General features: G+C 50.0%; 2 protein-coding genes across 2 annotated transcripts in view; one reads left to right on the top strand and one right to left on the bottom strand.

The window, feature by feature from the left end:
- CCDC8 (coiled-coil domain containing 8) overlaps positions 1-21,891 on the bottom strand; it is a 323,648-nt gene that overhangs the window by 161,362 nt on the left and 140,395 nt on the right. The window lies entirely within an intron of this gene.
- On the top strand, positions 9,659-11,842 carry IGFL1 (IGF like family member 1). The gene is made up of 4 exons (XM_050772358.1): positions 9,659-10,412; positions 10,721-10,774; positions 10,887-11,130; positions 11,444-11,842. Exons 1-4 carry the CDS (start codon positions 10,388-10,390, stop codon positions 11,445-11,447), a joined length of 327 nt encoding a protein of 108 aa, XP_050628315.1. The 5' UTR covers positions 9,659-10,387; the 3' UTR covers positions 11,448-11,842.

Raw genomic sequence — 21,891 nt, forward strand, 5'->3', positions numbered from 1 at the left:
TCGCCCGGCTAATTTTTTTTGTATTTTAGTAGAGACGGGGTTTCACCGTGTTAGCCAGGATGGTCTCAATCTCCTGAACTCGTGATCCGCCCGTCTCGGCCTCCCAAAGTGCTGGGATTACAGGCTTGAGCCACCGCGCCTGGCCTGCATTCCTAACGTTCTTTTGGAACATCTGACATTCCACCAAATTCCTGCCTGTCATCTGGGAGAGACTCCGTGAGGCCAGGTGGAAATCACACCCAGGTGTCACCCGGATAATGATTCCATCTCTTTTGCACTTATTCCAGAGGCAAAGCCCACGACAGCAGGAAACCCCAGTGCTCTCCTGTGTGCCGCGTTCCGGAAGCTCAGTCCCCCAGCAGCACTTGGGATTGTGGGAAAGTCTTTCCTGAGGCCAGCCTGGGGCATCTGGGATCAGGGGCTGCTTGCCTCTCTGGAGGGGTTCAGCTCAGGACTAAGGGGGATTCTGGGCTGGAATAGGGGTGCCTGAGTCCCGTCCAGATGGTGTCTATGACCTGCAGGGGGCCCTTATGCCAGAGTCTTTCTTTCATAGAGAAAACTAGGGTGACAAAATGTAACCAATGAGAGTTGGAGTTTACTCTTATTTCCCAGGAAGCCATGAGAGTCCTGTGACCCTGGAAAGAGATGGGGTCCCCAATAACTAAGGACATGGCAGTGAGTGATGCAGCTCGGCTTCCTGTCCTCAAAGAGTTTCAGGCCCACTGTCTCTGGACAGTGACAACCCAGAGTGGGCAGCTCTCAGATGGGGGATGCACAGGCTGCTTCTTTGGGAATTTTGATATGGGGTTTTAGCGGACCCTGCTGCTTGCTGGGAAAATTCCCCACCTTGGAACTGTAATGGATTTCGGGAGAAATGACACACAGTTGCTCATGGATGTAAAATAAATTTTATAACCAAAATAGGACCCAGTGTCAGCACTCCCGAAGAAGAAGGATTCAGGCTTGGTCCAGTGTGAAGCAAGTGTGCACTTACCTAGGTGGCTTTGCCTATTTTTGTGCATGGGCCCATGGTGAGGGTTGCTGCACGTGGGTTGGGTTTTAAGTGGTTTGAATGTCCTGCTGCTGCTGAGACAGGGAGCGCATGCTGTGCCCAGATGTGCAGTGGATGTGACTAAGGACTGAAAAGCTGTCAATCTCCAAAATTGAATGTTCTTGCCATACAGGGAGATGAAAGGGCTGCTAGAAAAGAGCTTATCTGACCCTTTGAGAAAATGAAAAGATCCCAACCCAGGTATGTGTGACTGCAAAGTCTCAGGATTGCTGAGACAGGAGCTCTTGCATCCACAGAGCCCTGGGCTGGTCCAGTTGCCCTCCTGCCCACCCAGCCTCTGACTCCCCGGCTCTGTCATCATCTCCCTCTGCTGATTTCTCTTCCCAGCCTGACTTAACTGCCCTGAGAGACCAGGACCAAGGCCAAGGACGGCCGGCTGGGCTCCTCCCTCCCCAGAGACGCCAACCCAACCCCACCCTGAGGAATGTGCTTCTCCTTGGCACTGGCTAGTCTCCAGGCCTAAATTCAACCCTCTTTGTAGCAGGCCAGATGCCAAGCCCAATCTCAGCCTGCCCAGGAAGGACCTAGGACTGAGGCTGTGAGCTCTCAACTTGTTTTTCTGGAGCAACATACTAGGGCAGCTAGTCAGTGATTTTAGGAAAGACGAGGTGAGCCTGTGCCCAGAGGATTTTTCCTTCCGGTGTTTAGTAACTGTTTGGCTGTGACTCACTAGGAACAACTCACATCACATTCTATATGACTGACACACAGCCCAAAAGAAAGTTGAATTAAACACCGATGAATAAGATACTGTAGTGTGCACATTCCTCTATTCTTTATTGATGCTAGTTTAATGTCTAAGATACCCATGGTGACAAATAAATTGGTTCACAACCTGAAAAAGTGTCACAGTCCCCATGTTGGAGATCACTGCTCTACATGGCAGCTGCAGGAGAGGGGAGGCCTGAAGGCAGAGTGAGAAATGGGGTCGGGGATGTGAGTGCTTATCTCATCCACCCATGAGAGCGAGTGGGCCTGCAGGACTCTGGAAATTGCATGAGTATTTCTGCTCCATCTGCCTCCTGCCTGGTCTCTTGCTCCCATCTCAATCCTCCCAACCAGCCTCCTCCCAACAGAAGGACACACGGATTTTCCTGAATCACAATCTGATTACTTCTCTCCCCTGCTTAGGGACTGCCTGTAGCTTAGGAGCACTGAGAAGAAAGACTAGATCTCGCCGAGGCTCATAAGGGGAGATGGACAGGAGAAGTGATGGGGATGGTGGGAGCTTCCATGGCCTCCCTGGACTCTGGGTCCTCTCCACATCTCCATGTGTTCAGCAGCTAGGAAGTTCAATTCTTCTTGTTCAGGAGTTTTTAGGCCAGGTGCAGTGGCTCACGCCTGTAATCCCAGAACTTTGGGAGGCTGAGGTGGGCGGATCACCTGAGGTCAAGCGTTCAAGACCACGCTGGCCATAATGGGGAAACCTTGTCTCTACCAAAAAATACAGAAATTAGCCGGGCATGGTGGCGGGCACCTGTAATCCCCGCTACTCGGGAGGCTGAGGCAGGAAGAATTGCTTGAACCTGGACGGTGGATGTTGGAGTGAGCCAAGATCATGCCACTGCACTCCAGACTGGGTGACAGAGCAAAACTCTGTCTCAAAAAAAAAAAAAAAAGAGTTTTTATACTTTGGTGTGTATTGCCTCCCCATCATCACCTTTCTTGGAGGTTAATGGGTGACACTGAAGGTTCCTTCCCTCTAATCCTCAAATATTTTGGTCTTTCTTCTGGTTACTGCCCTGATGCTGAGGCTACCTGGGGGCCCTACCCTAAGGCATATTTTTAGCCTGAGCTCCTGCTGTGTGATCTGAAAGAGGCTCATTGGGAAGAACAAAAGACACTCCTCTCACTTAGGAAGTTCCAAGTTTAGCGTCATAATAGGAAGCCAAAGAACAAACATTTTCATATTACAGCCCACCTGGTAAGCCATGGGTTCATCAGATTGGATCCCCCTTGCTCTGCCAAAGTTGCAGCACTCATGAGTTACCAATCCCAAGGGGGGACTCCCACTGCAGGGAGGATGGCAAAGGCCACCACTGCGCTAACCACCCGGAATACAGGTCTGAACACTTCAGCCACTGCATCTTGGGCTGTACTCTGACTACACTGAGAGTGGTGAACAGAACACCCACAACCACAGCCAGTTTGACAAAGCAAGTTAATTACTTACAGACAGGCAGCAAGGGACAGTGGAAGCGTAGGATTCATGACTCACTGGTCCCCCAAGGCTCAGGAGCACTGCCCAGGGCAGACAGAGTCTCCTGTGCTTGCCCCACTTGCACCACAGCTGAGGACTCAGCAGTGAGCTCTGGGTTTTATGTGTGGTGGACACGCCCTGGGCAAGTGTTACCGGACACCCCCTCTAGAAGAGATGGGAATGAGGCCAGGGCTGTCCTGGGCAGTTTCTCTTTAGTTCAAGTTGTTGCATTCTCTGGGAAGAATAGAAACAAAGCCCAGGCACTTTCAGGCAATGATTCCTTTTTTAGGATGGTGCATTCTGATATAGTTTGGCTCTGTGTCCCCAAACAACTCCTCTCAAATTGCAATTCCCATGTGTCAGGGAAGGGATCTGGTGGGAGGTGATTGGATCATGGGGGCAATTTCCCTATTGTTGTTCTCGTGATAGTGGTCGAGTTCTTATGAGATCTGATGGTTTAAAAGTGTGTAGCAGTTCCCTGCTCCCTCTCTTTCTCTCCTGCCCCCATGGCGTTCCCTTCACCCTCTGCCATGATTGTACATTTCCTGAGACCTCCTTAGTCATGAAAAACTGTGAGTCAATTAAACCTCTTTCCTTTATAAATTTTCCAGTTTCAAGTCATTCTTTTTTTTGAGATGGAGTCTTGCTCTGTCGCCTAGGCTGGGGTGCAGTGGCACGATCTCGGCTCACTGCAAGCTCCGCCTCCCGGGTTCATGCCATTCTCCTGCCTCAGCCTCCCGAGTAGCTGGGACTACAGGCGTCCGCCATCACGCCCGGCTACTTTTTTTGTGTTTTTTTTAGTAGAGACGGGGTTTCACTGTGTTAGCCAGGATGGTCTCGATCTCCTGACCTCGTGATCTGCCCGTCTCGGCCTCCCAAAGTGCTGGGATTACAGGCATGAGCCACCATGCCCAGCCCAGGTCATTCTTTATAGCACCATGAAAACGAACTAATATGCATTTCTAGTGCATTCTACAGTGATTCTGGGAACTCTGGGCAAGAAGAAAGGTGGGAAAGCCAGAGTCATCCAATGCTTGTCTTCTGGTGCCCTCCAGGAAGCCATTTCTGGTACCCTGGGCGCTGCTCCCAGCCTTACTCACCCTGGGTCATCACTGGAGAGGTGTCTCTGTCCTCCCTGGACTATGATAACCAGGAGGGCAGGACCTGGAACTAAGTCACAATTGTGGCCATAGCATCGACTGGCACACAGTAAGTGTACAGGGTGTATTAAATGAATGAATGAAAAAAGTGAATTGATGATGAAAGTCCTATGTTCAAGGTGTGTCTCACTCAACCCGTCTGTCCTGTCATGGTGACTTGGTGAGACTTGCTGCCTGCAGGTCTTCAAACCTCCGTCTCTTCCAGACAGCCCCAGGGCTTCCCTGTGCCGCTGCTTCTCAGCTGTGCCCTACGGAGTCAGATGCATGGAGGAATGTCTAAGGCTGGATTCCACAGCCCACCTTTTCCCCGCTTAGCCTTCCCAACACAGGACACAGCCACATGCAGGGCTGCAGGAGCCCAGGCTGCCAACAGCATCAACCACCTGCTAGGAGAGGCTAAGGACGGTTGAGACTCAGAGACTTCCAGCTTACTACGTTTATAAATCCCTTGGCTGAAACTATTAGGGAAAACAGTTGTGACATCATCACGTGGGTTACACACAGTCACAAAGAAAAGGGAAAGCAAAAATTGACAAGAGTGTGTCAGCCTCCCTAAGGGGAATATCTCCAGATTTGGATCCCAAATGACTTTTTTCAGAGGAACCCTCCTTCCTTCTCCTCAGAACAAGCACATTCATTCACACAGGAAGGAGATTAAATTCCTGTGGAGCAGAGGAGGAAAAACCTTTTCACAGGGGAGATTCTGTGGTTTTAACTGTCCTGGGGCCATAATGTATTTGAGAGTCTGGAAATAATTATACAGTTTTTGCCCACATTATCACAGATAATTGCAAAATATTGTGAAATGCCACTAAATTGCACACTTGAAAACACGCACACATACACACATGAAAAGTTAAGGAAAGGCCGGGCGCGGTGGCTCAAGCCTGTAATCCCAGCACTTTGGGAGGCCGAGATGGGCGGATCACAAGGTCAGGAGATCGAGACCATCCTGGCTAACCCGGTGAAACCCCGTCTCTACTAAAAAATACAAAAAAAACTAGCCGGGCGAGGTGGCGGGCGCCTGTAGTCCCAGCTACTGGGGAGGCTGAGGCAGGAGAATGGCGTAAACCCGGGAGGCGGAGCTTGCAGTGAGCTGAGATCCGGCCACTACACTCCAGCCTGGGCGACAGAGCGAGACTCCGTCTCAAAAAAAAAAAAAGAAAAGTTAAGGAAAAATATGTATTTTACTGGTAGAGAGTGTTGGGCGAGAAGAAAAAGAACAGTCCAGACGTCTGGTGCTGAATAGTCTGCTCTGGTTCAACTAACAATAAAGCCCTCAGTCAATTTGGTCACTGAAAAGACTTGATCACTTCCTGTTGACGATCAGAAACCACAGCAGAGACCTGACTTTTGCGTGTCTGCCTTAACAGAAAAGCCACAAAGAACCATGATAAGGGCATGGCAGATGACAATCACGGTGCTATCAGGAGGTAACAGGTGACTGATCTCAGCCTTGATGTTCAAGAAGATTTCAGGGGGTGGGTGACATTTAAGTGAAAGATGAAGAATGAAGAGGGATGGAATATTGGGTGCAGAAGCAGGGGTGACGCTGTGGCTCTCCCAAGGAGCTGTGTTAAGCCAAGGGCAGTGAGAGTCAGGGAAGGGGTGCAGGATGTGGGTGTGGACACTTGGGATCCAGCTTACATCTTCAGGACCTTCTGGTCTGCAGAGGCTGGAAGCTTCATGCTTTCCTTCCGAGAAGACCTTGAAGCTGGGGTTCTGGATGCATTTGAATCTCTGGACAGCACAGCCATAGTGTCTCTCGGTGTAGCCACAGGAACATCTCATGTCCGGGTGATGGCCCTGAATTGCTGAGACACTATTCTAGCCACAGAACCGGCATCCGGATCTTGAGTCTCCGCTCGGTAAATTGTTCTAGCTTCATTCCTGGCAGCAAATCCTGGGGCCTCTCCTCCAGCCCGTCCTATGACATGGAGGCTCTTAATTCACTGGTCTGCATCATGTGAAGGATCCTGCCAGAGCAGGGATCAGGCTTTGGTCAACAGAAACCCCCTTGCAGGGAGCTTCTGAAATCCCAACATCGTGTTTGGAGAAAATGACTCACACGGACTCCTCCTTGTCAACCAGCAGCAGAGGGGCCTCCGGCCTGGGGAAACCCAGCGTTCCTTCTACATACCTGACATACTTGCACACCTGAAATTCCACCTCATTCCTGCCTGTTTCCTTGCAGGGCTTCCCTGAGGGCAGATGGAAAGGCCACTCCAAAGCTGCCAGGAGGGAGATTCCTTCTATTTTTTCTTGGAGTAAAAGGGCAAGCAGTGGGGGAGCTGCTGACAGCAGGAAATGCCAACATCCTCTGGGGTTTCACATTCCAGAAGCCGAGATCTGCCAGCCCTGCCTGGGAGCCCTGGGAACATCAGACCTGGGTGTCCTCTAAGAGTGTCTGTGAACAGACACTTCCCAGAGGGGCCAGGCCTGGGGAGCTTGGCAGCTATTGGGTGGGAGGTCAGGAGACCCGGGTTTCCTGGCCCAGCCTGTGTCACTGACAACCACCAGCAGAACCTCAGCCCGTGTCTTGCTTGGATCCAGGAAGTGGGTGAGAGAGTGACAGCGAAGGTCATTTGAGGTCAGGGTTTACATTGACTGTCCAGACACCTGGGATCTTCTCTAGACACTTGAGAACAGGCTTCTACCGGGAAATCCTGGTCCCGCCTCACACAGCTGGCCCCCAGGCAGAAGACAGACCCATGGCCAGACATGGATGCCCCAGACTGGGCATCTGAGGGGGATTCTGAGGGACTGGTGGCGGGATCGGACATGGCTGTGTGCACAGCCTCTTCTCACATCTTAGGAAGGGGCAGGGACAGGGTTTGAACCCAGGGCTGACTGACTCTAAAGCCTCATCATGTCTAGTCAGGGGCTCTTAGTGTCCAGGGAGCCCCGGATGGACGCCCACTGGCCTCACACTGTCCCAGCCTCTGAGGCCCCCATGCTCTGCTAAAATCTCCCTCCACCTTAGAGATGTTGGGCTGACTCAGCTGCTCTGAGAGACCAGGCTCAGGCCAGGAAGAGCAGCTGGCCTCCTCCCTCCTCAGAGATGCCCACCCTGCCCCTGCCCCGGGGAAGGTGGTCTACTCTCTCACTCTGGCTCATATGCAGGCAGCCTTGCCTCTTCTTGGTAGAGACAGTAAGACCTAGTGCAGGGCTCCACTGCAGCCTCCTAGAAAATGCCTGGAACCAAGGACCTGAAAACCGTACCCCTTTATGGACAACATCAAAGGGGAGACATGTCAGTGACTCTTAGAGAAGAAGGAGATGATCCTGGAGGCTTCTGTGCTCCCAAGTGTCTTAACCATTTGGCTGTGACTCCCTGCAGAAACTAGATATCTAGTTCTAGATATATGCTATGCTATCATGTAATAATATCATGACAGAACAATATAATAATATTCTATCATTACTTGGAATACACACAGTCCCAATAAGAGAGTCCTAAACAGGCTGGGCACAGTGGCACACACCTGTAATCACAGCACTTTGGGAGGCTGAGGTGAGCAGATCACTTGCGTTCAGAAATTCAAGACCAGCCTGGCCAATACGGTAAAACCCCATCTCTATGGAGAATACAAAAATTAGCCGGGCATGGTGGCGGGCATCTGTAACCCCAGCTACTCAGAAGCTGAGGCAGGAGAATCGCTTGAACCTGGGAGGCAGAGGTTGCAGTGAGCCAAGATCGTGCAACTGCACTCCAGCCTGGGTGACAGAACCAGACTCCATCTCAAAAATAAATAAATAAATAACCTTTTTTTTTTTTTTTTTTTTTTTTTTTTTTTAAGAAAAGAGTGCCATAAACAGTTGAGCACAGCATTCCGGTAAATGCACACTGCCCCATTTTCTAACCCTTTTTTTAAAAATTAAAAATGACATTGTTTATGCCCAGCTGCACTGGTTTTCCACACTACTAGCACATACTAATCTGTGTGCTGGAAAACACTGCTGTACCCACAGCGGCAAGGAATGGAGGCCAATGGAGCGGACAGGGAGATGGTGCTGGAAGCGGGGTCTGCTCTGCCCTGGGTGAAGGTGGTGCTGAGCACTCTGGTCTTTATTGAGGTCATTTCTGCTGCAGCCTCTTCCCTTGTCTCCTGTCTCCAGAGAGAACCCCCTGTCCATGCTGCCCAGGAACACAGATGCAGGATCTTCCACGCACACAAACCTGATGACATCCATGCCTTGCTGGGACCCAGCCATGGTGCCTAGAGGGTGACAGGTCACCTTGCCTGGCCGGGAGGAGAATGGCTTGTTCATGCCAGGTGTGGCCTGTGAGCTTGAGCTGAGGAACTCCTGCAGAACCTCAGAGGGGCTCACAGAACTGACCCAAAACAGCTCCTTCCCGTCTGTCCTCACATCCTGACCCAAGATGGCTCTTCTCAGGGAAAATCACAACCCATCCCTCTGAAAAAGCACACTAAGGAAAAAGGCCTTTGAGAATCTCAGGAGAGCTGTGGAATTTCTCCCCCAGAACTTCAGAGTGCTAATGACACTGAACACAGGAACCAAAACAACCAAAATCAGGAGTTTTATTCTCCTACCTTCTCTCTCTCTCTCTCTCCTCTCTCTGTCATGAACTTCATGAAGACACTGACTTTGCGTTTTCTACTCAGCGCTGCATCACCAGCGTCTGACACAAAGCCTGGGGCATGTGGGCTTCCAAGTGGACCTGTCCTGGATAAATGACCATTAATGAGACAGAGAAGGAGTTGAAGAGCCCCCAGAGGAGTGTGAGTCCCGGGGGTCCAGCCAGCTCCACTCCCACTTTCCAAACCTGTGAAAGTCAGGTGCCTGAGTTTCACAGTCTCTCCCACCCGAGTGCCATGAACTCCAGGTGACTGAGCAGTTACTGGATTCTTTTTTTTTTTTTTTTTTTTTTGAGACGGAGTCTCGCTCTGTAGCCCAGGCTGGAGTGCAGTGGCCGGATCTCAGCTCACTGCAAGCTCCGCCTCCCGGGTTCACGCCATTCTCCGGCCTCAGCCTCCCGAGTAGCTGGGACTACAGGCGCCCGCCACCTCGCCCGGCTATTTTTTTGTATTTCTTAGTAGAGACGGGGTTTCACCGTGTTAGCCAGGATGGTCTCGATCTCCTGACCTCGTGATCCGCCCATCTCGGCCTCCCAAAGTGCTGGGATTACAGGCTTGAGCCACCGCGCCCGGCCAGTTACTGGATTCTTTTTTTTTTTTTGAGATGGAGTCTTGCTCTGTCGCCCAGGCTGGAGTGCAGTGGCCGGATCTCAGCTCACTGCAAGCTCCGCCTCCCGGGTTCACGCCATTCTCCTGCCTCAGCCTCCCGAGTAGCTGGGACTACAGGCGCCTGCCACCTCGCCCGGCTAAGTTTTTGTATTTTTAGTAGAGACGGGGTTTCACTGTGTTAGCCAGGATGGTCTCGATCTCCTGACCTCGTGATCCGCCCGTCTCGGCCTCCCAAAGTGCTGGGATTACAGGCTTGAGCCACCGCGCCCGGCCAACTGGATTCTTGACCATGCATTTCGGTTGTGAGGTCAGGACCTAATGGGCCCCCTTGGAAAGATGTCATGGGTTAGCAATGTCCTAAGGAAATTGGGGAAAGTCATAGCTCAGTAGGATCCAGTGGAATTGCTGTGCGGACGTGTAAGTGTGGGAGAGTGTTAATGCCAGGAGCATCCTGCACCTTCCTATTTGCAGGAGGGCTCAGTGTGGGGAATGACACTGGGGCACGTAGCACAGGGAAGATGAAGGGCACACCGCTTCTCTCCTGAGAACAAAGGTGAGATCAAAGCTACAATGACACGTACCCTGCCTGGCACCTCTCCTGCCCAAAGACCCAGCCTGTCTCTGCAGGACTTGCAGGAGGGCAGGACATGCTATGACATCACCAGCTCCACTAGAGATGTGGGATAAAAGGAGTGGCTGAGATCTGCTGATCACCTGCTCACTCCACTGCAGCCACCCCAGATCCATGGCTTCCCGAGGCTGCGTCCTGGGTAAGGAGGACAGGACCCCATTTCTACCCGAGCCTGTCTCCCATCTCAGCCACCATCAGGGCTCGCTTCCCACCCCAAACTACACCTCATCCCTGCTGCCATGCCCAGCCAAATCTCCAGGTGTGAATTGCTCACAGCAATTTCCCATCCACAGTTCCCAGATTAGCCCCATCCACAGCCCTGTTTTAGTTCCTGAACTGCTCAAAGCCATACCGAGCCCTGGTTCCACCCAATCTTCTTCTAAATGTCGGTGCCAGTCATATCTGTGGCTGTCCATTCACCCCATCTTCCCTTTCCCTTTCCCACAGCTGTCTTTGCCATTTTCTTCATCTCCAGGATCCTCTGCTCACACGGAGCCCCAGGTGAGCCCAGGAGGGATTGGGAAGCTGGGGGAGGGGTACACCTTCCAGGGGACCCCAGGCTGGGACCCACCTGCCACCACCACCTGGATCTCACCAGCTCTGTCTCCTCCAGTGGCCCCCATGACTCCCTACCTGATGCTGTGCCAGCCGCACATGAGATGTGGAGACAAGTTCTACGACCCCCTGCAGCACTGTTGCTATGATGATGCCGTCGTGCCTTTGGCCAGGACCCAGAGGTGTGGAAACTGCACCTTCAGAGTCTGCTTCGAGCAGTGCTGCCCTTGGACCTTCATGGTGAAGCTGATAAACCAGAACTGCAACTCAGCCCCGACCTCGGATGACAGGCTTTGTCGCAGGTGAGTCCTGTCCCCTCCATGGGGTTGTGGGTGTAGGGGAGCTGCATGCCTGTTCTTCCCTGGGTGGAGCCCCCATTCTCCTTGTCTCCCTGTCTCTGCCCTCTGCCTCTATTCAATCCACCTCTCCCTTTCCCTACGCCTGTGTCTCTTCCTCCATCTGTTTTTATTTCCCTCTCAGAATCTCACTGTTTCTACCTCGCTGTGCTCTCCTCCTGGCTCTCCTGTCCTCCTTTCTGCCCATGTTCAGTCTTGCCCTGATCTCCGGCCATCTCTGTCCTGCTCAGTGTCTCTCTGTCACTCTCTCCATTGTCAGCTGATGGAACATCAGGGGAATGATGACTCCTGGATGGGCCTGGAGAAAGAGGCTGGTGTTACCTGAGATCTGGGATGCTGAGTGGCTGTTCTGGGGCAGGAGAAACACACACTCAGCTGCCCACCTCATTCTGTGACCTGTCTGAGGTCCACCCTGCGGCTGCCCTGAGGAGGCCCACAGGTCCCCTTCTAGGATTCTGGACAGCGTGAGATGCATGTGCTGATGGGGGCCCAGGGACTCTGACACCTCATGACGACCCCTACGGCTAACATCAACCAGGCACCACCCCAAGGCTGGCTGGGGAACCCTTCACCCTTCTGTGAGATTTTCCATTCCCTTAAGTTCTCTTCTATCCAGGAGCAAAGCACAGGACCATAATAAATTTATGTACATTGTAAATTAATGCTGTAGAATTCATGAATTAGAGAGTTTGGGCGGTTGAAAGGGGTCACAAAGGGTGATGTGGGGCCCCTTCTCTCTGTCACCCTGCGGCATCTTGGCCTTTCCCTTTGTTCTGCTCATGCACACACTTATTTTTTCTTTCTCCATTTATTTTTTAAATTTATGATTTTGTTATTCGTGCTTGGTGACTAGGGCCCTGGCCACCCCTGGGACAGAGGTCACCCTACTACACTAGCCTCCACCACCCCATGGCTCCCTGAACCCAGTCCCAGGATCGGGAGCAGCCCAGGTTGGGTGGGGAGGAGATGGGGATCGAGGGAGGGCTTCGGAGAGGCACTCCCTGTCCCACACGAGTTCTGGGACAGAACAGGATCTGGCTGTTTATTCTCGATGTCCATTAAGGAGATGCAGACAGACTGGGAAAGAACGGAGGTTCTTTCTGTAACCAGTTATGGGGAGAAGGTCGGAGTAGCTTACCAGACCAACTCAGAGTTACAAGCTTCTTTTTCTTTTTTCTTTTCTTTTTTTTTTTCTTTTTTTTTTTTTTTTGAGACAGAGTCTCGCTCTGTCGCCCAGGCTGGAGTACAGTGGCGGGATCTCAGCTCACTGCAAGCTCCGCCTCCCAGGTTCACGCCATTCTCCTGCCTCAGCCTCCCGACTAGCTGGGACTACAGGCACCCGCCACCTCGCCCGGCTAGTTTTTTGTATTTCTTAGTAGAGACGGGGTTTCACCGTGTTAGCCAGGATGGTCCCAATCTCCTGACCTCGTGATCCACCCGTCTCGGCCTCCCAAAGTGCTGGGATTACAGGCTTGAGCCACCGCGCCCGGCCACAAGCTTCTTTTTCTAGTGCTTATATACATTCTAAGCTCCATGCCTATGTGCGGAGTGCACCTGCAAGACAGTGTATTTCGTTCTATCAATATCTAAACTTTTAAGTAGTGACTAGGGTCTGGAAAGCTTTCTCCAGAGTCTTGGAAAGTTTCTTAATCTTGAATGGACCCTAGTATAAGGAATATGTGAAAGAATGCTATTATTATTTGATCAGACTTTAGCATCTGAGAAAACCCAGCTGGGGTTTTAATGGGCTTGTTTTCTCATTCCTGCCCTAGTCCCCAGGCACTAGTTTTTCCAGTTCTATAATGTTTAATGTGTTAATGCATTCATAAAATTAAAGTTTAGTGGAAACTGACTCTTCTGGTCGCTAACAGAAACCTGACCTGCCACACACCTATCCCAGGCATGCGTCCCTTGGGATCCTGGAAAACTCACTGGGCAGGTCCAGGGCCCAGAGATGCCACACTTAGTCTGACTTTGGGCCAAAGCCGGAGCCTCAGCAGGGTGGGGCAGGATGCAGAGGGTGTGGGCCATGGAGGAGCCCCCGGGGTTGGAAGGAGGAAGCAAAGGCCAGCCAAGGCACCTGAAGCACATTCTTCAGGCCCCGTGCCAGGGACAAACCCTCGTGCCCAGTGCTGATGTGGAATAGATCGCAGGGAGGGGGCCACGCTGCTGTTTACCCGACCCAGAAGCAACTTCCTTAGGGAGGGTTCAGCCCTAGGGTCTCCATCAACCTGGAGTCCCTGAAATCAAAGAAGCCACCACCTTTCTGGGTCCTGTTTCCCAGGGCCAGGGGGTCTGCATAGCGCCCAGACCTGCGTCCATGGGCTTCAGTCACCTGAGGCCACCCCAGGCTCCCAGACTGCCCCATGGCTTCCTGGGCAGATTCTGACTCAAAGGGTTCCATCATCGCCCCACAGGCGGCAGCATCGCCTCAGTGGCCCCAGACGGGCCCAGTGGCCAGGTGTCTGCACCTGCGGGAACTCTGGACCCAGCACATAAGGATGGCAGCAATCTGGCATCACAGGGCAAATGCCCTGTCTCACAGGCCTAACCCTAGCTCAGGGCTTATCAGTGGGCGCACACCCACTGCTGGGTGAGCTCTGCCTCCCCATACTAGGATTCTGCAGGGCGTAAGGGCTGTGCTGACGCCTAGAGAGCGACAGACCCACACCACCTACAGGGCGGCTGCTTCCTCATCCTCCACAGTGAGCGTCCTAAACCTTCACCCTGTCCACATGTGACTCTCCCTGCCTCCATTCTCCCCACCCATGAAATGATCTCATCTGGATATTTTAGTGGAAACTAGAAAGTTTTAAGTGACTGCAGGAGAGCAGGACAGAGGCGGGTCTCCCAGCTCAGACCCCGCACTGGATGCCCCCACTGAAGCCGCACAGCACGATGTAGGTGCCCAAGGCACCTCGTGTGCGCGGAGAGGCGTCGTTCAGCCCCGCCCCTCTTAAACCCGGTATCCTCAGGTGTCTGGGTCCTGCCGCATACGGGCCCTCTAGACCACCGGTCCAGATCCCCCACCTTCCCACAACACGAGGTATTGACATCAAAGCATCACCTCATCTGGTACATGAATCTGAAACACAGACCACACCATACACCAACGTGGTGAATCCCTCCTTGGACCTCAGTCCAACAAGCCCAGAGTCGAGGCTCTGGGTGTCCGCCCAAATGTCGCACATGCGCACAGAAGACACCTGGCGTCTCCTCTAAGGGACAGGAATCTCAGGCTTCCCAGAATCACTAGGTCTGATTTAAATAGCATCAAATAAATTGGAAAAGAAAGAAAGTGCTATAAAGTTCGGCTAAGGTGATGAATTTTTCAGAGGTTGTATCGGTCCTGTCTCGTGAAGGGAGTGAAGGAGTTTTCTTTGAACATCCATGAGGATGAAGAACAGTCACTGAGGTGACGGTACCAAGTCACCAATCACCTCCCAGGGATCCTCTCATCCGATCCTCACAGCAGTGCTGCATGGTCGGACCTCATCACCCACATTCCACTAAGAGGAAGCTGAAGCCCGGGGCCTTCATCCACTCATGTCCTCCAGATCCCTGGCACCCATCCTGGGCCGCACCCCATCATGCAGACCTTGGACCTTCGACCTGGGGAGGGTCCCTGTCTCCTCCATGAGCCGTCCTGGGCCTGAAGAGGTATCCAATAAACAAGAAAGCAGAACAGAAAGAACTGTGATGGAGTGGATCTTATGTACTAAGAAGAAAATTATTTTGAGAAATTTCTGGGTCATGTATTTACCCACAGAAAAACAGAAGCTAACACACATACACACACACACACACACACACACACACACACACACACACACACACAGGCTGTCACGTGTCCTCAGCACAAAGTGCCTTGAGCAAGACCATTGCTGACCCCACACTTAGCCTGACTGTGATCTTGCTGTGATCAGCACATCCCATCAGTGTGGCAACAGGTGTGGCCAGCATGGAAACCAGGTCTCTTCTTCAGATTTGCTCTGTTTCTGAATAGCCACCATCAGAACAGGCACCCCTCCTAGAAGTCACTTGATTAAAAATTTCCTTTTGGATATTTAGGTTGACGTTCTATCAATCAGCTAAAGTGTAAATGTGTATTTAATATAAAAGTGTAACTTACAGCTCTAATTAGTGATTATGGTGAATTTTACTAACTATAGCTATTAAAATATTCCAATAGATAAAAATAGTGCTAAAATGTACAGTTATCACAGGAGTAATTACTTTAAGATAAATTTTATAATTTTTGGTCTAATAAATCTTCATAAAATATACATGATTATGAAGCACACCAATAGAATTAATCCTAATATTTATAGCAATACTTGGTGTGCTATCTCTCATAAAAAATATCATTGATAGTAAAAAAAAAAAAAAAAAAAGAAATAAGCCAGGCGCGGTGGCTCACGCCTGTAATCCCAACACTTTGGGAGGCCGAGGCGGGCGGATCCCAAGACCATTCTGGCTAACACTGCGAAACCCCGTCTCTACCAAAAATATAAAAAAATTAGCTGGGCGTGGTGTAAGGCACCTGTAGTCCCAGCTACTTGAGAGGCTGAGGCAGGAGAATGGTGTGAACCCGGGAGGCGGCGGAACTTGCAGTGAGCCGAGATCAGCCACTGCACTCCAGCCTGGGTGACAGAGCGAGACTCTGTCTCAAAAAAAATTAATAATAATAACAAAGAAATGATGAAATTTAAAAATTCTATTTAATTTTGAGTTGTTTAATTTTCATTTAGGGCATGACTATCTGAAGTAATAAATTTGGGGGGGCATTAATATGAGATGACTTATGTCTCCCCCTAAATTCATGTGTTGAAGTCCTAATCCCAGTATCTCAGAATATAACTGTATTTGGAGACAAGGCCTTTGAAAAGGTGATTACGGTAAAATGACGTCATATGAGTGGGACACAATCCAAGCTGACTGGCGTCCTTATAAGAGGAGATTAGGCCGGGTGCCGTGGCTCACGCCTGTAATCCCAGCACTTTGGGAGGCCGAGGCGGGTGGATCACGAGGTCAGGAGATCGAGACCATCCTGGCTAACACGGTGAAAGCCCGTCTCTACTAAAAATACAAAAAAATTAGCTGGGCGTGGTGGCGGGCGCCTGTAGTCCCAGGTGCTCGGGAGGCTGAGGCAGGAGAATGGCGTGAACCCGGGAGGCGGAGCTTGCAGTGAGTGGAGACAGCGCCACTGCACTCCAGCCTGGGCAACAGAGCGAGACTCCGTCTCAAAAAAAAAGAAAAGGGAGAAGATTAGGGCACACACACATGCCGAGGCCATGTGAGGACACAGGGAGAAGCTGACCATGGATAAGCCAAAAGATAGACCCTAAGAAGAAACCATCCGGCCAACACCTTGATCTCTCATACTTCTGGCTTCCAGAACTGTGAGGAAATGAATGTCTCCTGTTCAAGCCACACCTCTGGCACCCCTGGTTATGGCAGTCCTGGGGGATTAACACAGGCATAAGGAAAATGAAGGATGTAAGAGTCAGAGAAAGGAAGAAAATCAAATGTACTTTCTCCTCATACAATTTTCAAAATTATGGATGTTAGGAAAACACTTTTTGGGAAATTATTCTAAACTGGGTGTTTGGCGTTTTGTTCTAAACTGGGTGTTTAGTGACTAGGTACTTTCTTTTCTTTCGTAACACATGGTATCTGATTTTCTGGGAAACTTACTATTTGACAAACGTGTGATCAGGAATCTCTACCTGAATTCTCCACGGAAAGACTGATCTCATGGATCTAGAATTTGTGGTGGTTCTTGTGATCAGATACCTGAAGGAAATATTGCTCTTATGTGACATTAAATAAGAAAAATGTGACACTTAATGGCAAGTAAAAAGATGGCGTGTGGTTCTATACTCATCGGGCATTTGTATGCAGGAACTGGATGCTAGAAATCTTTGGCTTCATCTTGAGGAAAAGGCAAAACTTTGAGAATGTCTGTGGAGGGGCCAGAGGACATGAAATGGCTTTAAGTGTTTCCATCACACAGACATCATGTCAGGGATAAAACCTATCATTGTCATGCTGACAAGCACTAAAAACAGAAGTATGTCATAGCCCTGTTCAGATTCTCATCCCAAAATCATCTTAGATTCACATCCCAGCTCTGCCAGACACTAACGGGGATAATGGGTGGCCCGTCTCCATAAATTCCCTCGTACTTCTTCAGAATTCATGCCACTTCCTTTCCATGTGCTTCCACTTCCCTACTTGTACGGGAAGGATCCAAATAGTCTTGGGCTCATGACATTTTAGAAAAGTTCAAATGGATACATGTATACACAGTGCTGAGAATAGGGCCAGGGCCAAGGACTGCTCAGAGGTACCCGGTGTTATCACCCTACCTGGAGCTCAGCCCTGAGGGATTTAACCCTCTGCCTCTCCACACCTCCTGCCTCTCCTCACCTCACCCCAGTCTCAGTGCCTCTCTCTGTCCCACGACGTGATCACTGCTCTCTGCCTCAGGGCCTTTGCTTTTGCTGCTTCTCTTGCCTGAAATTCTCTCCATGGGCCAGGCCACAGATGGTTCTGAAGGTCTCAGCATCAATGTTGCCTTCTCCAAGGGACCTTCTAGGACACATCGCTCTCTTACCACCAACTGCAGGTTTCTACCTCTGTAATTTTTCCCAGTACTTTACACAAACATGGATTGATTGTGACAGACCTGTTTCCCGCTCTGTATTGTGAGAACTGTGAGGTGAGGAACTCAGCATGAGTAACTCGTAGCTGAGAAGTGATGCCTCAATTTTCTCATCTGTAAATAGAACAAACAATGGCATGGGACTCCCGGGGCTTTGTAAAGTCAACGCTGATGATGTATTAAAGCTCGTTGTCGCGGCGTCTGGCAAATGGCACACTCTGGAGATGTGGTGTTGGTTCTTAACGGTATTAATGTTTATCATGTGAACCCAGCACTGGCGACGTTTCTCTCCCCAGGGCGGGGGACTCCTCTTAGGTTCACACTCAAAGCAGCCTCACTCCACCCGGCGCTGTGCACCACGCCCACCAGGAGGACGTATGCCCCAGTGTCCCTGCATGGGGAGGGGACGGGCCTCAGGCTCATGGCTGAAGCCACTTCCGTCCTTAAGGAGGGCAACTTGCTCCCTGTCCCACATTCTGGTGGGTTTGCTGCAAGTACCTGGAGCCCTGTGATTGTGACGGGATTTTTATGCAGTGATTCCTGGAGAACCTGGGTGTTAATGTGGAAAATTGCATATATGGGGCCAATGGATATGACATGCCGCCTCTGGATGCCAGAGAAGGGCCCCATAGCCTCACTGTTTTCCACTCCCCAAACTCCAAGCTCCTATAACTGCTGTAAATACAACATACAACTTGGAAAACTGCTTTCTGCTTTACCTCCCGATAGTGATAAGGGCCCAAGGAGATCTAAGAGGGCACAGAGGGTGAGCCTGTGAATTGTGCCTGCTCGATATTGGCATAGGGATAATGGGTGGCCCATCTCCATAAATCCTGTCATACTTCTTCAGAACCATAACAAGAGGACCAGGGAGGGCGCAGTGGCTCACGCCTGTAATCCCAGCACTTTGGGAGGCCAAGGCGGGCAGATCACAAGGTCAGGAGATTGAGACCATCCTGGCTAACATGGTGAAACCCCGTCTCTACCAAAAACACAAAAAATTAGCCGGGCATTGTGGCAGGCACCTGTAGTGCCAGCTACTCGGCAGGAGAATGGAGTGAACCCAGGAGGCGGAGGTTGCAGTGAGTTGAGATCGCACCACTGCACTCCAGCCTGGGCGACAGATAGAGACTCCATCTGGAAAAAAAAAAAAGAAGAGGACCAGTCACCCTACTCAGGGCAGATCCAAGCTGGCTGTTAAACAAGAGAGAGAAAGAGGAGCTATACTGATCAAAGGGATTAAAATTTTATAGTACCCTTTCCTTGCTACATTTTTTTTTTTTTTTTTTTTTTTTTTTGAGATGGAGTCTTGCTTTGTTACCAAGGCTGGAGTGCAATGGCATGATCTCGGCTCACTGCAGCCTCCATCTCCCAGGTTCAAGCTATTTTCCTGTGCCAGCCTCCCAAGTAGCTGGGATTACAGGCGCCCACTACCACGCCCAGCTAACTTTTGTATTTTTAATAGAGATGGGGTTTACCATGTTGGTCAAGCTGGTCTCGAACTCCTGACCTCAGGTGATCCACCTACCTCGGCCTCCCAAAGTGCTGGGGTTACCGGTGTGAGCCACTGCGCCCGACCCATATAGTATTTTTTAACTAAAACTCCAAGCAGGTATCAGATACGAAATCCAACTGCAAGATTGTTGTAATTGGCTATGACATGGACTTGTTGCTTACATTGTTTTAAAGTCATCATTTATACAGTTATTTAAAAACCATACGCTCTATTGGGCAGAAAACTAAAAATACATTTGTGAGAATTATACTTCATAGCAAATACCTAGGTAGTTATGCTGAATTATTGTGTCACTGAGAATCTTAACCCTACTCTAGGACATCTTGAGATAACGGGTGACGATCACTTTTTTGGAGACATTTTTGATATTTTGGTCAAGTGCTGAAGGGATTCTACTCCAAAATCTAGGGTTAGAATTCAAACTTCCAACACTCCCATACCCAGGTAACACAATTACGAATATTCAGAAATCAATACCTCTTAGATCATCAACGTTTCAGAGCTATGCCTGATAAATGACATTTGAAAAGTAATAATATAGAAATAATCAGCTGTATTTATACTGCTGAAGCCACTTCATCTTCAGGCTTTATAGTTACAGTGTTGTCCAGGAGGAATTAAAAAAAAAAGTTACATTAATTATTTGTCAAGCTCTATTCCAGATGTCTACTTAAGACTTGCAGTTTATGCAGAGGTGAACCATTATCCTCTAAAATCAGATTGAGTCTGAGTCACTCCATGTCCTGGATCTGAGTCAACGCCAGCCCCTCTTCCCAGGCTCATCCAGGATGCAGGTAGTGGCCATCATCGGGTCGTTCGATCTTCCATCAGTTGGCACTAAAGAAAGAAACACAGATAATCCAGAGATGAGGGAAAGACAGAAAGATCGTCAGAAAAAAATAGAAAAGAGAGACAGTCAAAGAGTGAGAGCCCAAGATAAATAAACATAAGAAGAAATAAAAAAATAGAAAAGAGAGACAGTCAAAGAGTGAGAGCCCAAGATAAATAAACATAAGAAGAAATAAAAAAATAGAAAAGAGAGACAGTCAAAGAGTGAGAGCCCAAGATAAATAAACATAAGAAAAAATTAAAAAAGAAAAGAGAGAGAGAAGAGAAGACAGAGGATAGGAGAGAGAGGGGAAGCAGAAGGAGAGAGGTAGACACGGAGAGCAAGGCAGGGGCACCATCTTGGGTAGAACAGGCATCCAGCCCTCCCCATTCCCCTGCATTCCTAATCTCGTAGAGAAGACAGGATGGCACCTCTGACAAACCATGCCATCCAAGTGCCAAGGGGCACTTCTGGCCCTTCGCCTTCACCATTAGGGACTCCAGAGGGCTAAGAGACCAGAAGCAGCACTGCTTGAAGCAGAATCTGAAGGTGCAGTTTCCACCCTTGTGGGTCCTGCTCAAGGGCACGACAGCATTGTCATAGCAACAGTGCTACAGGGGGTCATAGAACTTGTCCCCACATCTTGTGTGTGGCTGACACAGCAACAGGTGAGCACCTGTGAGCGCCACTGGAGAAGACAGAGCTGATGTGGTACAGGCATCTGTCAGTGGACACCCCTATAACCACCTTGTGTAGGTCCATTTTTTTCTTATCTGCATGTAAATTGAGAAGTCACATGTTTGTGTCACACATTGAAGCAGGAAAATCAATATGAACTTGCAGCCTGTAGCTCATGGGCAGAATCGTTTTCAGGGACATGTGAGGTGCTGTCAGATAGGCCATAGAGGCTGGGTAGGTGACGACCTTCCTGGATGCCCAGCACAGCTCAGCCTCTGCTTCCAGAGAGAGACAAAAACAAAAATAAAAATTCCTGAGGCTCATAAGTTTACCTGCACCACCTCTGGAGCCCAGGGTGCAGGATGTGTGTAGGGGACCCTCTGTCATCACCTTCAGGAAATCAAACACTCTCCATCGATACAGACACTTTGTTCAATGTTATAATCACAACTAACAACGGTAATAAAAATACTAAATGAATAACAACCATAATAAAAAATAGTGACTGTTGTTGACCTTGATGGTCTGAGCTCACTGTATAGAATAAGAATACTGAACAGGTCCAGTTTTGACAATGCTTTGTGGGTAAAATGGGCTCCTGCAGAAGAAATTAAGGATCAGGCCTCCTCACACCCATCTCTTAGAATTAGAGATGTCCAGTGTTGGCCCTGATGGTGCCGTGTGATTGCTAAAATCTTCCATCACCAAATAAACCCCTCACCTACATCCAGGTGCCTGCACTTGGCAACTGTCAGATTTTCTAAGGGAGAAGGAGTGAGGGCCTGATGAGACCTGGAATCTTCGCCTCCCCCTCATTGCTCCGATCCCAGGCACCCCTAGTGTATCCTGTCTAGCCTGGGAAGGAGGCACAGTCAGCTCTGGGGAAGGATGGCAGACACAGGGAAATTGAGCTGAGCTGGCAGAGAGAGAGGAACAGCCTCACAGAGAAGAAGGGAACGGAAAGAGAAAGGGATAGAAGGAAGAAATTCCAGCAATCAATGACATTGAAAGAAAGAG

Source organism: Macaca thibetana, chromosome 19 (genome assembly GCF_024542745.1).
Source record: "Macaca thibetana thibetana isolate TM-01 chromosome 19, ASM2454274v1, whole genome shotgun sequence".
In the NCBI taxonomy this organism is placed as follows: domain Eukaryota; kingdom Metazoa; phylum Chordata; class Mammalia; order Primates; family Cercopithecidae; genus Macaca; species Macaca thibetana.

What these genes read in the sequence shown, in the direction of transcription:
- IGFL1 (XM_050772358.1), top strand. Translation starts at nt 10,388, where the DNA reads ATGGCTTCCCGAGGCTGCGTCCTGG. An exon ending in TTCCCGAGGCTGCGTCCTGG is followed by an intron (nt 10,413 to 10,720) that starts GTAAGGAGGACA and finishes CCTTTCCCACAG; the next exon opens with CTGTCTTTGCCATTTTCTTC. An exon ending in CTGCTCACACGGAGCCCCAG is followed by an intron (nt 10,775 to 10,886) that starts GTGAGCCCAGGA and finishes TGTCTCCTCCAG; the next exon opens with TGGCCCCCATGACTCCCTAC.